This window comes from Pan troglodytes, chromosome 10 (assembly GCF_028858775.2).
Source record: "Pan troglodytes isolate AG18354 chromosome 10, NHGRI_mPanTro3-v2.0_pri, whole genome shotgun sequence".
Taxonomy (NCBI): domain Eukaryota; kingdom Metazoa; phylum Chordata; class Mammalia; order Primates; family Hominidae; genus Pan; species Pan troglodytes.
Genome location: NC_072408.2, coordinates 132,460,348 through 132,476,087, shown reverse-complemented (window position 1 = coordinate 132,476,087; position 15,740 = coordinate 132,460,348). Strand labels below are relative to the sequence as shown.

At 42.9% G+C, this 15,740-nt stretch overlaps 1 protein-coding gene across 9 annotated transcripts in view; it reads right to left on the bottom strand.

Moving 5' to 3' along the window:
* TMEM132B (transmembrane protein 132B) overlaps nucleotides 1-15,740 on the bottom strand; it is a 505,248-nt gene that overhangs the window by 11,038 nt on the left and 478,470 nt on the right. For all 9 annotated transcript variants that reach the window (XM_054664703.2, XM_063785293.1, XM_063785292.1 and 6 more), the window contains one exon: nucleotides 3,332-3,537. In XM_054664703.2, the coding sequence (XP_054520678.2) occupies nucleotides 3,332-3,537 (206 nt within the window). The remainder of the gene's footprint in view (nucleotides 1-3,331; nucleotides 3,538-15,740) is intronic.

Here is a 15,740-nt window from a genome sequence, read left to right as displayed (position 1 = left end):
GCCAGGTAAAGAATTTGAGGCTGACAGTTCCTTTCTTTTAGCGCCTGAAAAATGTGCCAAATCCTTCTGGCCTCCGTGGTTTCAGGCAAGAAATTCATTGCCATTCAAATTGGTATAACCTCTCTCTGGATGTTTTTAAGACTTTCTTTGTCTTTAATTTTCAGAAGTTTAATTACAATGTGTCTTCACACGGATTTCTTTGGGTTTATCATGTTTGTGGTTTCCCAAGCTTTTTGAAACTATGTGTTTATGTCTCTTGACAAATTGGAGAGGTTTTCAGCCATTATTTCTGCAAATACTGTTTGAGCCCGACACCTTTTCTCCTCTTGTTCTCGGATTCTAATTACGGGAATCCTAGATCTTTTGTTATGGTCCCACAAGTCCCTGATGCTCTGTTCCCTTTTTCCCCCAAGCCTATTTTCTCTGTTATTGAGATTAAGTAAATTGCATTGTCTGTCCTCAGGTTCATTGATTTTATCCTCTGTCATCTCCACTGTACTGCCGAGCCTATTGAGGGCTTTTGTTCTCCCTCTTTCCTATATTTTCTATAATTTACATCTGGTTCTTTTTTATAAGTTATCTTTCCTTGCTGAGATATTTCCCATTTTAATTGGTTCCAAGGCTATTTGTAATTTCCTACTGAAAGCTTTTCTTTTTTCCTTTGGTATGGCTGCTTTAAAATCCTTGTCAGATATTCTAACATCTGATTTATCTGGGCACTGCCATCAGTTGATCACCTTTTCTCATTCAAGTTGTGGTTTATCTAATTCTTGGTATGACAAATGAATTTTTTCAGTTATATTCTGGACGTTCTGTACATTATGACAGGAAACCCTGGGTGCAGCTGAAATCTATTGTAGTTAAATTTGCTTTGTTTAGTGCCTACGTCCTAGCCTACTTTTGTGCACTTAGGTTCTAATGAAAATTTGGCTTGAGAGCCCTCAGGTGCTATTCTGGTCTGTTTTGTTCCCCTGGCACTGTGGATTCCCACAGTGAAGCAGGAATCCCACTTGAATCCCTCTGGGTTTGCCCATAGGAGACGAGGGCAGTTCCCTGGGCTGGGTGGAGGCTGGAAGATGTCAGGCAGGCAGGGCAGTATCACTTCCCCCAGCGGCCCTTCAAGTTTCGGCAAGGGTTTTCGAGATCCACCTTGGCCTTTTGTTTAAAGCACACTTTCCTGACAATGAATCTCTTAAAATTTCTTCATCATTTGCTGTCTGGAAATACTGAAAATTTCAACATCATCAGGTCCCTGTTTCTTTTTGTCTCATAGCCCTTCCAAAATTTTCTCTATCCTCTTGCATTCTGCTATTAGCAGCAAGATGAATCCAAGTGCACATTCAGTAGTTTGCCTGGACTTCTCCTCAGCTAACTATCTGACCTCACTTGCTTTCCACACACCTGCAGGGAACAACCTTGCTAAGCACTCTGTCACCACCTAACCAGAATCCATGCTCCTCACCTCCCCCTGAACCCTCACTGGCAGCGTTTTTGAAGTTCAGATTTCTACTTCCCATTTGTCCACAATGATCTCGGCTTTCTGTAAGGTGACTTGGGATTTCTCTACAATGATCCTCATGCATCATGCACAATGTCTTTAACACCCACGTTTCTACTAACAATCTGTTCAAGGCAGTTGAGGCTTTCTCCATTATGCTCCTCAAAATCTTCCAGCCTCCACTCACTGCCTGATGCCAAAGGCACGCTCACATTTGAGGTATGAGTTACGGCTACATTCCACCCCTGGGCAACAGGCTCTGTATTAGTTTTCTATTGCTGCATAACAAATGACCACAAACTTCATGGTTTAAAGCAATGCCCACACGAACACACTCACAGTTCTGCAAGCCAGTAATCCAGGCAGGCTCAACTTAAGTCTCTACACAGAGATTCACAAGTTCAATATTAAGGCGTCAGCTGGGCTGGTCTCTTATCTGGAAGTGCTAAGGAAGAATCCACTTCTAAGATCAGCCACGTTGTTGACAGAATTCTGTTCCTAAGGTTATAGAACTGAGGCCCTATTTCCTGGCTGGTTGTCATTTGGAGGCTGCTCTCAGCTACTAAAGATTACCCACATTCCTCAGCAAGTGGCTTAATCCACATTCCTCAGCAAGTGGCTCAATCCACCTTCAAAGCCAGCAGTACATCAGCAAGTCATTCTCATCCTCAAATCTTCCCAACTTCCCCTTCTGCTACCAGTTGGCAGGAACTCTCTGCTTGCAGAGGGCTTATCTGTTGGGTCCCACCACCTGGCTAATCTCTGTATTTTAAGGTCCATTGATTTGGGATTGTAGTTACATCTGTAAAATCCCCTCCCAGCACTACCAGATTAGGGTTTGAAGAAACAGGAGATGGGGATCATGCGGAGGGAGAGTTATCTTTTTTTTTTTTTTTTTTTTTTTTTGAGACGGAGTCTCGCTCTGTCACCCAGGCTGGAGTGCAGTGGCAAGATCTCGGCTCACTGCAAGCTCCGCCTTCCGGGTTCAGGCCATTCTCCTGCCTCAGCTTCCCCAGTAGCTGGGACTATAGGCGCCCACCACCACACCCAGCTATTTTTTTTGGATTTTTAGTAGAGACGGGGTTTCACCATGTTAGCCAGGATGGTGTCGATCTCCTGACCTCGTGATCCGCCTGCCTTGGCCTCCCAAAGTGCTGGGATTACAGGCGAGAGTCGTCTTTAGAACTGTCTACTATAGTATATATCCATTCACTGAGTTCTGGGGACAACCCTTCAGTAATGTTATCATCCCTAATTGATAGATGAGGAAACTGAGAAAGAGATAGGTTAAATCACATGTCCAATGTCACACAGGTACAAGTTGTAAAGCTGGGGTTAAAATTCAGGCAAAAAAAGGAAGAGTCTTGCCCGGTGCGGGATGGTGGCGGGGAACAACTCAGGCAGCCTTATCCCACAGCCCACGGTCTTAACCACTGTACTGTGCTCCATGGAGGAAGGCTGACATTTACAAGCAGGGGAACTGAGAGTGAATAACATAGGAATGAACAATAAAGAAGTGAGTAAGGAATAGAAAATAGCTATGTCCTAAATGCCACATCTTCTGCTAGGTGCTTGTTATGTATTGCATTCGTTTTCCTGAATCCTAGCAACTGTTCTATGAGGTTGTTACTATTATCATCTTCATTATAATTTCCTCATGTCAAGGTGCTACTAAGTACTCAAGTCAGATCCATCTGAACCCAAAGCCCAGACCACGCTTCCCGCTGTGGATGTTGCTTCCCAACGGCTTGAGTCCCTGAGGGCAAGTTTGCCTCCCACAAAGATCTGGGCTCCAGGACAATCGGATCCACAGCCTTCTCTTTGATTCCTCACCTTCTGTTGGCAGCAACCGGGATCCTCCAGCCCTTGATCTGGCTCAGCTCGGTGTCTGAGATCTCAATCTGCAGGGGGAGCCTGGGTGCCCAGACAGTGACCTCGAACTGGGAGGTGAAGTGCTGGTGGGTGAAGTTCACAATCGTGTCCACTTTGCTCTTCATTTCCTTCCCATTCACAAAAATGGAATCACAGTTGTTGGAAACCTTTGGGAAGGAGGTAGAACCTTGAGATGCATCAGTAGGAAAAGCACAAGGAAAAAACAACAACAGTGAAAGTTCATGAACTGCAGCAGCTCTGATTTATTAGACACCAAAACAACCCAATGAACAGAACTTGTACAAAAGGTAATTTGTAGGCACTAATTAGTGACAAACACTGACAAATAGACTCCAGGAAAACTATTTTGTATTACAAAATACTGACAAGTAAAACCATTAACATAATTTAATGGAGTTATATAACCTCTGTTGCCTTTTGTGTGTATGTGTGTTTTTCTTTATCTTACCTTTTTTATGTACTCAAACGATCACTAATCAAACCCCAGGTGCCTCATAGTTCACTCTTGCACCATATCTGAAGATGCATAAAAGGTTTTTATGTTACTGAAAAAGCACATTATTCAAGTCATACTGAGGTTCTCTGAAAAATCAGGAAAGCTTTGCACTAGATTAAAATCCTGGTAGGCAAAATAGTTGTGAAATGCATTAGAAACATGGATATAATTATTTTTGCCCCATTCAGCTATAATTTTGCAGAACGAATGTGGCATTTCACCGTGGTCTTTTGACTCAGCACTTGGGGGTGGCCTCTCTAATGTGCATGCTTCAGTAGGTTGAGCATTAGACCATTTAAGTCCCCATTTTACTTCACATTTTCAGGATAAGCAAATAAATTGTTGCTGACTTTCTCTCCTGGACAATCAGGAAAATGTATTTATGTATCTAGGTAGAGAGAAGAAAAAGGGATCACAAATCATTTCATGAGCAGAGGACAGAAAATAAAAAGTATTGTGCAACCTTTGCATTCATACTGCTGAGGGGCAGTGTCAAGCCTGTGCTGCTGGCAGGGCCCCCACCTCAACCAGTGGAGCCACCACAGCCCCACTTTTGCAAGCCAGAAACTAGGACGACTTATTCTTGTTGCTTCTCTTCCTCACTCGAATCTGTAACTACAACTCAGGCCTCCCTTCTGAGCCCCAGACACACATGCCCAACTGCCTATTTGACATGGTCAAGTGAATGGCTCAAGAACAATGTCAGAAGTGCCCACTTCCAAACTTAAAGAGTAAACTTCCAAGTGGTTTGAGATAAATTACCACCTCCCCACCCACCCCGCCAAAAAAAATAGCACTAATATGAATGTGCTTCCTTGGAAATGAAATCAGCCTTTTGCCACCCAACAGCTCTACACTATAGCTCGACATGGAAACCAAGGAGAAAATAGCTAATGGGACACTTAAGACTCACCCTGCATCCCCAGTCACAGGGATGGATCCTTGTCACTTCCACTTCTCAACACCCATGACGTCTTTAGGAATCCTTAAGTATAATTAACATAGGCTACCCATTGGGAGATCTGCTGAAATCACTGAGACTTTGACTTGATAATCCCAGTCCACAAAGCAATGAACAAGGATTGCTGAAGAGTTACTGGAGTCTGGCTAAGTTCATTTTTGGAGCCCCTTTCCTATCCTGTCAGAACTTAGCAGTCTAAAGTCTTTTTCCTTCCAGGCCTAAGATGGTAGTAGATAGAGCTACCATTAGGCCTGATAGCTAATGTGTCTCTCATCCCCAAAATTCCATAGGGAGCTGAATATGGCATTTCTTTAACTTTTCAAATTAAAAAAAGAAAATCTACTTCTATCCCTCTCTTTGCTTTATTTTGTAAAAAGAGAGAGAAGAACAACAATGAAGCAAGCAAATTAGCTGTATTTTAGAGCATGTTTGAGGCAGTTAAATCTGCTTCATTGTGCCCAGGACTGTAAAGAGAATAATCAGAACAAGATCTCCATTCAGAGAAGAAAATGGAGTGGAGGGTCATATTCTTATTTTTAATAGATGCTGACACAATGCTGAGCCTGACTGCCATCCATTTAGGTACTCAAGGTGTGGAAGCCCCATTATAGAGAAATATCTGCCTTCCCAAGGAAGCATTGCACTAGGAGAAGGTGAAGGCTCAGTAAGACCTCTGATTTCCCCTGAACTCACTGCTTGTTCTGCCTGTGGCATGCAGACTACCTCGAGAGAAGGAAGTCCCCCCAACCCTGCTCAGAAAAAAAGAGATTGAGGTCCCCTATGATTTAGAAACCTGCAGTGGATACACTGGGGAGTTCTGCTCTCACTTCTCCCTAGCTCAGGTGGTTATCACCTATTGCCAGAACTTTCTCAGTCCAATGTTCTGTAGTGCAGACCTCAACCCTCTTGCATTTGTGGAAAATTATGGTTCTCCCTTGTTTACTGCTACCCAGCCACCCCCAATCACACTTCAAATCACTCTGAATCACATCCCACTGGAGAGAACACACCAGTTTTGGAAACTGTGAGGCCCTTTCTATGTTCATAAGGAATGAAATAATGTAACTGTCTGCATCCTTGTGGAGCACTACAGTCTTAAACCTGCCCCATCTTTTAGGAAGTGATGTATAGCTCATATGGGAAAAATAAATTAATTAAAAACATAACAAAGTAAGAGGGCTTAGCAATTCTTTATGTTGACTATCTTTCGAGTTTTTTCTCCTGGGACATGCATACCCTTAAAAAAGTGTATGCCTCCATTTTAAGTAATTCAATTAAAACAGCACAAATAAGGCTAATCATATTGAGTACTAAGACTTGAGGTATCTAACAACGTACAAAGGATATATTAGATATACAGAAACCACAGTTTCTCACTTCATGGTCTCACCAATTACAGATGACCCTCATTATTTGTGGATTCCATATTTGCAAACTCATCTACTCCCTAAAAGTTATTTGTAACCCCAAAGTCAGTACTTGCAGTACCTTTTTGGTCATTTGTGGAATTGCACAGAGAGGGGAAAATTTTGAACCACCTGCCATGCACACATCCCCAGTTGAGGTCAAGCAAGTACTCGCTCTGCCTTCTTGTCTCAGCTCTCATACAAAGACCAGAGCATGGACAATATAGGGGGCAGTGGAGCACCGTGTGGGAAGCTTCAGCTTGGGCGCTGGATCCAGTGGGACAGAATCTGAATCCCTACTCTGGCACCTGTTAGTGAGGCAGCCTCAGACAAGTCACCTAACACTTCCAAACTTCAATATTTCTTTTGTAATAGAAGATTATAGACTATTAGAAATGTGTGTGTGTGTGTGTGTGTGTGTGTGTGTGTGTCTATTTCTCCTACAAGCAAAGGTTCAGTACTCGCTAATTCAGTATTCACAGGGATTTTATAACTATCTCAAATAATGAGAACAAGACAGCTCATACTTGTACAGGACCTCATTGCCGCAACACTCTCCTTTCAATGCAGTAAGTCCCACGGTAATGCCACGAGGTGGGTGCCATGAGCCTCATTTTACCTGTACTGAATCCAGCATAGAGAAAGGGACCGCCTCTTGCACAGCATTTTGCGTGTATCTAACACTGTGAGCCGGCACCTGACTGCTGACTGCTGGCCCAGGGCTGTCTCCTCTGCTTGGATCACCTCTGTCCTCTCCAGGAACTTCTGCTATACCAGATACAATCCAAACACCTTACAGGGGCCTACCAGGCCCTAATGCCCTGGACCTGCCTCCTTCTCTGGCCTCACCTTGCACGCCCTCCCTACCCGGCACAGGCCCCTCTTCACGTGTCTTCACTGCTCCCCTGAGCTCTCCTAGGCTTAGCCCCATCCCAAGGCCATGCCATGGTCTTCTGAGGATATGATCTGATGTCCTTCATAAGTGGTTTTCTACTGGCCAGTCAACTATGCACCAGCACCTCTGCCCGACACACATACACTTTCCTCTTTTCTAATACTAATAAGGTTTTCTTCAGGAAATCCACTGCCCTCCATTCACCACAGGCCTCCCTAACTCCATCATTAAACCCGCATCCGCTTTGCCAATGATTGGTTTAGGGGAAAGCACGTGCTATTACTCTGGCCAGTGAGCTGTGAGAAGGCTACTGGGGCTTCTGGGAAACATCTCCTTGATCAAAGAGACTCACCGAAAGTGGCGCCTCCTCCTCCCACCGCATGTTGTCCTGTGGGAACTGACGACAGGAACTGCTGCAGGGATCTCAGAGCCCTGAGGGAGCCAGCCGTGGCCCAGACTGACCCTGGAAGCTAAGGAACCCGGGCCCTTGACGACCTAGAGGAGCCGCTGGACCAGCCCACCTGGACCCCCCGACTTTGAGGCGTTTTATCAGGTGATTGTCGTTCTTGTGGCTAAAGCCATCTTGGTCTATGTGGTTTTGTTACTTGCCACCAAAAGGATTATAAATGACATAGGACTGCATCTCAAATGCCACCCCTCAGAATGCGTTCCCGGAGCCACTCCTAATTTAAACTTGGCACCCGCCTCTGCTCACTATTTTCCTGTATCTAATTTGCTGTGTGTGCTACTGTGTACACTGAATTTACAACATTGCTCCATTACTTAGACTCTTCCTATTGCTTATATCATGTCACTTACACTGTATTAATTGCACCAGATTGCTCTGTTATATAATGTACTTCTTCACAATAATTACCACTCTCCTAATGCTCCTGGTTGTTTCTTATCTATCTTCCCCACCTGATGGTAATCTGCTTCAGAACATGGACCTTTCTCCTTTTCCCTGCTGTCTCTGCTAATAGCCCAGTGCTGGGCACATAGAAGTTATTCAATAAATAGATGCTGAGTGTGTGAATGAATATGTCACAACTGTTTCCTCTGAGACCCATTCATTTCTGTACACCATCATCAGTAGTGTGTGTATCTGTAAGAAGGCAAAGAAGGTGACTTACACAAGGTTATCATGGTAATGACATTAAGAAAAGTGAAAGTGATTTCATATATTATGAGAGAAGACAGACCAGAAGGAACAAAGCTGATAAATGTGAGGCCTTGGATTCCCAGTGGTCAATTTGGCCTTTTAACTCGGAATTAAGATCTCTATGTATGAGGTACATGTGTGTTTTATTGGCAGGAGAAGGAGGGATGTGGGGAGATGACAGGAAGACATAGCAAAATAAAGATCAGAGCCAGATTCCCATCATTCATCTAAATGATACCTTCAGGGCTCTCTGAGCCTCAAGAGGAACATCAAAAACCAAATGCTGTGAATCCTAATATAAGAAGAGCTGAGGGCAGGAACATGCAGATTGAAAACAGATGATTTGTGTCATGTTAATCTGTGAGCACGTGTGAGGTGGCTTCTAAACGTCATCCTGGGAAAGTTGCCTTTAGAGGTTAATATTTTTACTGTCAAATTACACTTTTGCAACTACATTGCTTTATAATAAAAGAGGCTAAAAGGGGCTCTCCAGATGTGAATATGTTTCCTTTGGGTATCTTGTAAGACACATCATTTACTTCATGTTCTATTTTAAAAAGAAGCAAGAATTTAATCTGTGCATCAGCCACCCTCTGTGTTTGCCACACTGTTGACCCACCTGCCTGCCCTGATGGGAGGCTGACTGCACGTTGGGCTTCCCTCATGACCCCTCTGCCAACCCGAGACATGTGCTGCTATGTTAGAAGAAAAAAAAAATGCTACAGAATCAGGTAGTATGTTTCTCACAAACGTACAAACAATGCTGAAATTCTATATTAAAAGAGGCAAAAAGAATCAAAACTATGTAGAGAAAAACCTTAGATATTCACTTATCATCTGAATCACTTTGTATGTATTACTGAGTTTAGTGAAGTGTACTGTGTCTGAGGCGCAGTAGGTACTCAAAAATATTCCTTTTACCTTGAGTTTTTAACTAATAATAAATGCCAAAAGGAATAATAATATATATCATGTATTAAGTTCTTACTATGAACCCTGCGTTGTTTTCAAAATTTTATGTAGAATTATACCCGTTAACCTCTCCAAATACTCTGTACATTACATTTTTGTCTCTATATTATGGAGGGTAGACTGAGGCCAAGGAGAGGCTGCTAGTTAAGGAATCACAGCTGGTGAAAGGCAGAGCATGTTTCCCACTCAGTCTCTCTGTGCCAGAGGCCTCCTCAGCACTGTGTTACTGCTTCAGTGCAGCCCAGGCAAGGACAACATGGCCCTTCCTCCAGAGGACCACAGGCCGATTGGGAAAGGCAAGACCTAAATACACACATCAGTACTTTTTATCAACCAGATTGAATTATAATTTATGTGGAATACAGTGTATCCATTTAAAGGATAAAGTTCAATGAGTTTGGCAGTGTCCACCCATGAAAACACTACACAGACAGAACATTCTGTCACCCCAAAAACAGATCCTAATGCGTCTTTTCAGTCCATGGCTCCCTCTTCTCCTGGCCCCAGGCAACCACTGATGTGCTTTTCATCACCACAGATTGGTTTTTATTTTCTAGAATTTTATATAAACGGAATCACAATCTGCACTCTTTATGTCCGGCTTTTTTCACAAGTATGATGATTCTGAGAGTCATCCTTATTGTTACTTGTGTCAGTGGTTACCCCAGGCTCTTTTCCCTGGTTGCTTTCAGCCACAATGATGGAAATGCAACATTTTTTCTCTTATTTACCTATGACCTGGAAGTCCCCTACCCGCTTCAAGTTGCCCCCCCACTTTGCTTCCAGTTGTCCCACCTTTCCGGATGGAACCAATGTTCATCTTACATATATTGATTGATGTCTCATGCCTCCCTAAAATGTATAAAACCAAGCTGTGCCCTACCACCTTGGGCACATGTCATCAGGACCGCCTGAGCCTGTGACACAGGCGCATGTCCTTAACCTTGGCAAAATAAACTTTCTAAGTTGACTGGGATTTGTCTCAGATATTCAGGGTTCATAAAGCTAAAGAAATAAGTTCAGATCTCCGATCCCCTCTCTATGTTGAGTATCCTCTGATCCCCGCTATATGTTGAGTTCATTCTTAGTTTTTGTGTATTTAAAGCAGCCTGGATTATCTCTGATAAAAATCGGAGACAAAATCAAGACAGCCAGGTCCCCAGTTTCAACTCAGAAATGTAGAGCACTGAAAAGCATTTCTCCCACCCTTATCAAACTACAAATTAATAATTTTTATTAAGTTTGTCTGAGAACTGTGGCTGCAGGGTAACAAACTAACCTGCAATCTAGAGAAAGACATGATCCTTCAGGGAGAAATATATATTAAGCATTTGCTTCCCTGGGGTAGACATTGCTGAAAGCCACATAAGCTGATAAGAAGGATTCAAGCAAAACTTTTAGATACATGTCTACAGAACAAATGTGGACTATTGTGAGAGTGTAAAGACCCTGGGGACTGTAAATACAGGGGAGTTTGCACCCTCTTGCAGGTTCTAAGAATCTCACCAGACACTTAGAGAGAAGATGTGAGATAATCTCAAGACAGCTTCCTTCATGATCCTGGCAGCAGAGAGAAACGGCAGTCAGTGCTAAATTTCTGCAGTTTCATCTCTTCTATTTCCCCTACGGGACAAAAGTCTTAGTCTTCAGGCAGAAGTATAATAAAAACTGTCAATCAGGATACTGTGGAAACTCATTGCATCTAAAGGGAAGGAAACAGAAAGCTCTACCCGGAGGGAGGGATGAGAAACATGCTAGACACACTACAGCTTGAAGAGAGGTAGGAGCACCTTTGAAAGCCATACACTAGAGGCTAAGTGATACAGTGTCTACTAAGCCTAATGCTTAATCAGAACATCAGAGAATTTGGCCCTGGTCCTCCACTAGGCTAAGAAGCACCAAGTAAAAATAATAGGGAATACAATTAGGAGAGCTACAAGAAACAGATTCTCTCTTGAGCACATTGGAAATATTCAAAGCCAAGAAGGAAGTGGACACTGAGAAAATAACCTCTGGAAAATTAGCTCACATTCTAAGTGCAAGGAATCACTAAAGGAATTTCAAGCCGATGGTGCACTGAGTGTAACCATATAGCAATCAAACCTGGGGAGGAGGAAAGCAAGATGGTAAAATAGAAGGCTCCATCGACCGTCCCCACCACAAGGACATCAATTTAACAACTATCTACACACCAAAAAAGCACCTTCATGGGAACCAAAACTCAGGGGAGCACTAACAGTACTTGGCTTTAACTTAATATCACTGAAAGAGGCACTGAAGAGGTAGAAAAGGGAGTCTCGAATCACCAACACCACCCACACCCACTCCCAGCAGTGGCAGTGTGCTGCAGAGAGCATTTCAGTGCACTGGGGGAGGGAGAGCACCGCAATTGTGAGGCATTGAACTCAGTGCCACCCTATTATAGCAGAAAGAGAAACCATACCAAATTTGCTGACACCCACCTACAGAGGGAGCATTTAAAGCAGCCCTAACTTTTTAATGATCGCCATTCTAACTGGCATGAGACGGTATCTCAGGAAGCAACAGATGCTGGAGAGGATGTGGAGAAATAGGAATGCTTTTACACTGTTGGTGGGAGTGTAAATTAGTTCAACCATTGTGGAAGACAGTGTGGTGATTTCTCAAGGATCTAGAACCAGAAATGCCACTTGACCCAGCAATCCCATTACTGGGTACATACCCAAAGGATTATAAATCATGCTGCTATAAAGACACATGCACACCTGTGTTTACTGTGGCACTGTTCACAATAGCAAAGACTTGGAACCAACCCAAATGCCCATCAATGATAGACTGGATAAAGAAAATGTGGCACATATACACCATGGAATACTATGAAGGCATAAAAAAGGATGAGTTTGTGTCCATTGAAGGGATATGGATGAAGCTAGAAACCATCATTCTCAGCAAACTAACACAGGAACAGAAAACCAAACACTGCATGTTCTCACTCATAAGTGGGAGTTGAACAATGAGCATACATGGACACAGGGAGGGGAACATCACACACTGGGCCTGTTGGGGGTGGGGGCTAGGGGAGGGATAGCATTAGGAGAAATACCTCATGTAGATGACGGGTTGATGGGTGCAGCAAGCCAACATGGCACATGTATACCTATGTAACAAACTTGCACGTTCTGCACATGTACCCCAGAGTTTAAAGTATAAATAAATAAATTAAATAAATCCAGCCCTAGGCAGAGAGGAATCTCCAATCCCAGCAGTCCAAACTTGAATTTCTGCAATCCTTACCACTGTGGGCTAAAGTGCTCTGTGTTCCTAAATAAACTTGAAAGGCAGTCTAGTCCACAAGGATTACAACACCTAGGCAAGTCCTAGTGCTGAACTGGGCCCAGGGCCAGTGGACCTGGGGGCACATGACCTACTGAGACACCAGCTGGGGCAGCTAAAGGAGTGCTGGCATCACCCTTCCCCACCCCCAGGCTGTACAGCTTACAGTACCACAAAAGACCCCTTCCCTCCACTTGAGGAGAGAAGGAAGAATGGGGAGAACTTTGTCTTGCATCTTGGATAGCAACTCAGACACAACAGAATAGGGCACTGATCAGAGTCCTGAGGCCTGCTTTCCATGCTCTAGCTCCCAGATAACATTACTAGACATACCCTGGGCCAGAAGGGAACCCACTGCCTTGAAGGAAAGGAGCCAGTCCTGGCAGCATTTATTACCTACTAGCTGAAGAATCCTTGGGTCTCGAAAAACCAGCGGCAATATCCTGGTACTACATCAAGGGCCATGGCTGAGCCTCTGAGATTTGCTGGCTTCAGGTGAAACTCAGCACATTCCCAACTGTGATGGTTACAGGACAAGACTCCTGCTTAAGAAAAGCAGAGGGAAAAGTAAAGAATATTTCTTGCACCTTAGGTACCAGCTTGACCACACATGGGTAGAGCACCAAGTGGGCTCTTGGGGCCCTCAATTAGAAGACTTGCTCTTGGATGGCATTTTTGGGCCTGCTTTGGGCCAGAGGGGAGCCCACTGCCCTGCAGGGTGAGTCTCAGGCCAGGTAGCCTTCACTACAAGCTGACTGAAGAGATCTTGTACCTTAAGGGAACATTGGCAGTAGTCTGGCAGTACTCTGTGGGCCTGTGGTGGTGGTGGCCCCAGGGTGAGGCTTCTCTGCATTTGGAAAGGCGAAGGAAGAGGGGGAAGGACTGCGTCTAGTGGTTTGAGTGCCATCTTAGCTACAATGCAATAGAACACCAGGTAGACTTCCAAGGTTTTTGAATCTAGTCCCTGGCTCCCAGACAGCACCTCTGGACCTACCCAGAGCCTGAGGAAACTCACCACCCTGAAGGGAAGGGCACCAACCTGGCTGACTTTGCCACCTGCTGATTGTAGAGCCCCAGGGCCTTGAGCAAACATAACTGGTAGCCAGGGAATGGTTACAGCAAGCCTTGGATGAGACCCAGTGCTGTGCTGGCTTCAGGTCTGACCCAGCACAGTCATAGTGGGAGTGGCCACAGGGGTGCTTATGTCACTCCACTCTCAGCTTCAGGTGGCTCAGAACAGAGAGAGAGAGAGACTCCATTTGTTCGGAAGAAAGTAAGGGAAGAGAATAAGAATCTCTGTCTAATAAACCAGAGAATTCTCCCAGATCTTGACTAAAACCATCAAGGGGGTACCACTATGCGTCTGCAAGAAACACAGCATTACTGGGCTTGGGGTGCCCCCTAAAGCAGATACAGCTTAGATCACAACACCTAAGTCCTTTTGAATACCTGGAAAGCCTTCCCAAAAAGAACAGGTACAAACATGCCCAGGCAGTAAAGACTATAATAAATACCTAACTCTTCAATGCCCAGACACATTTAAACATCTACAAGTATCAAGGCAATCCATGAAAACATGTCCTCACCAAATAAACTAAATAAAGCACAAGAGACCAGTCCTGGAGAAAGAGAGATATGTGACCATTCAGACACAGAATTCAAAATAGCTGTCTTGAGGAAACTCAAAGAAATTCAAGATAACACAGAGAAGGAATTCAGAATTCTATCAGATCAATTTAACAAAGAGATTGAAATAATTAAAAACAAGCAGAAATTCTTGAGCTGAAAAATGCAATTGACATACTGAAGAACGCACCAGTCACTTACTAGCAGAATTGAACAAGGAGATTCAAGAAAGAATCAGTGAGCTTGAAGACAAGTTATTTGAAAATATATCTCCAGAGGAGACAAAATTTAAAAAAAGAATAAAAATCAAGCAAGCACACCTACAAAATCTATTTTCTTGTAGCACACCTACAAGAAAATAGCCTCAAAAGGACAAACCTGAGAGTTATTGGCTTCGAAGAGGAGGTAGAGTAAGAGACAGGTAGAAACTTTATTTAGAGAGATAATAACAGAGAACTTCTCAAACCTACAAAAAAAAGTCACTATCCAAGTACAAGAAGGTTATAAAACACCAAGAAGATTTAACCCAAAGAAGATTACCACAAGGCATTTAATAAACTCTCCAATATCAAAGATAAAGAATAGATCCTAAAAATAGCAAGAGAAAAGAAACAAATAACATACAATGGAGCCTCAATACATCTAGCAACAGAATTTTCAGTAAAAACCTTAAAGGCCAGAAGAGAGTGGCATGACATATTTAAAGTGCTGAAGGAGGAAAAAAAAACTTTGACACTAGAATAGTATATCTTGGCCAAAATATCCTTCAAACATAAAGGAAAAATAAAGACTTTCCCAGACAAGCAAAAGCTGAGGGATTTCATCATCAGGCCTGTCCTGTAAGAAATGCTAAAGGGAGTATTTCAATCAGAAAGAAAAGGACATTAATGAGCAATAAGTAATCACCTGAAGGTGCAAAACTCACTAGTAATAGTAAGGACACAGAAAAATACAGAATATTATAACACTATAAGTGGGATGGGTAAACTACTCTTATCCTAAGTAGAGAGACTTAATGATGAACCAATCAAAAATAATAACTGTAACAACTCTTCAGGACATAGTACAAAAAAATATAAACAGAAACAACAAAAAGTTTAAAAGTGGGGGGATGATGTTAATGTGTAGAGTTTGTATTAGTTTTCTTTTTGCTTATTTGTTTATGCAAACCATGTTAAGTTGTTATCAGTTTAAAATAATGGGTTATAAGATAGTATTCGCAAGCCGCACGGTAATCTCAAACTAAAAAACATGTAACAAACATATAAAATATAAAAAAGCAAGAAAGTAAATTGTATCACCAAAAAAAATCACCTTCACAAGAAAGAAAATAAGAAGGAAAGCAAGAAGGAAGAGAAGAGTACAAAACAACCAGAAAACTAGTAACAAAATGGAAGAAGTAAGTCCTTACTTAATAATAACAGTGAATGTAAACTGATTAAACTCTTCAATAAAAAAACAGAGTGGCTAAATGGATTTTTTAAAAAGACCCATTGATGTGTTGCCTACAAGAAACACA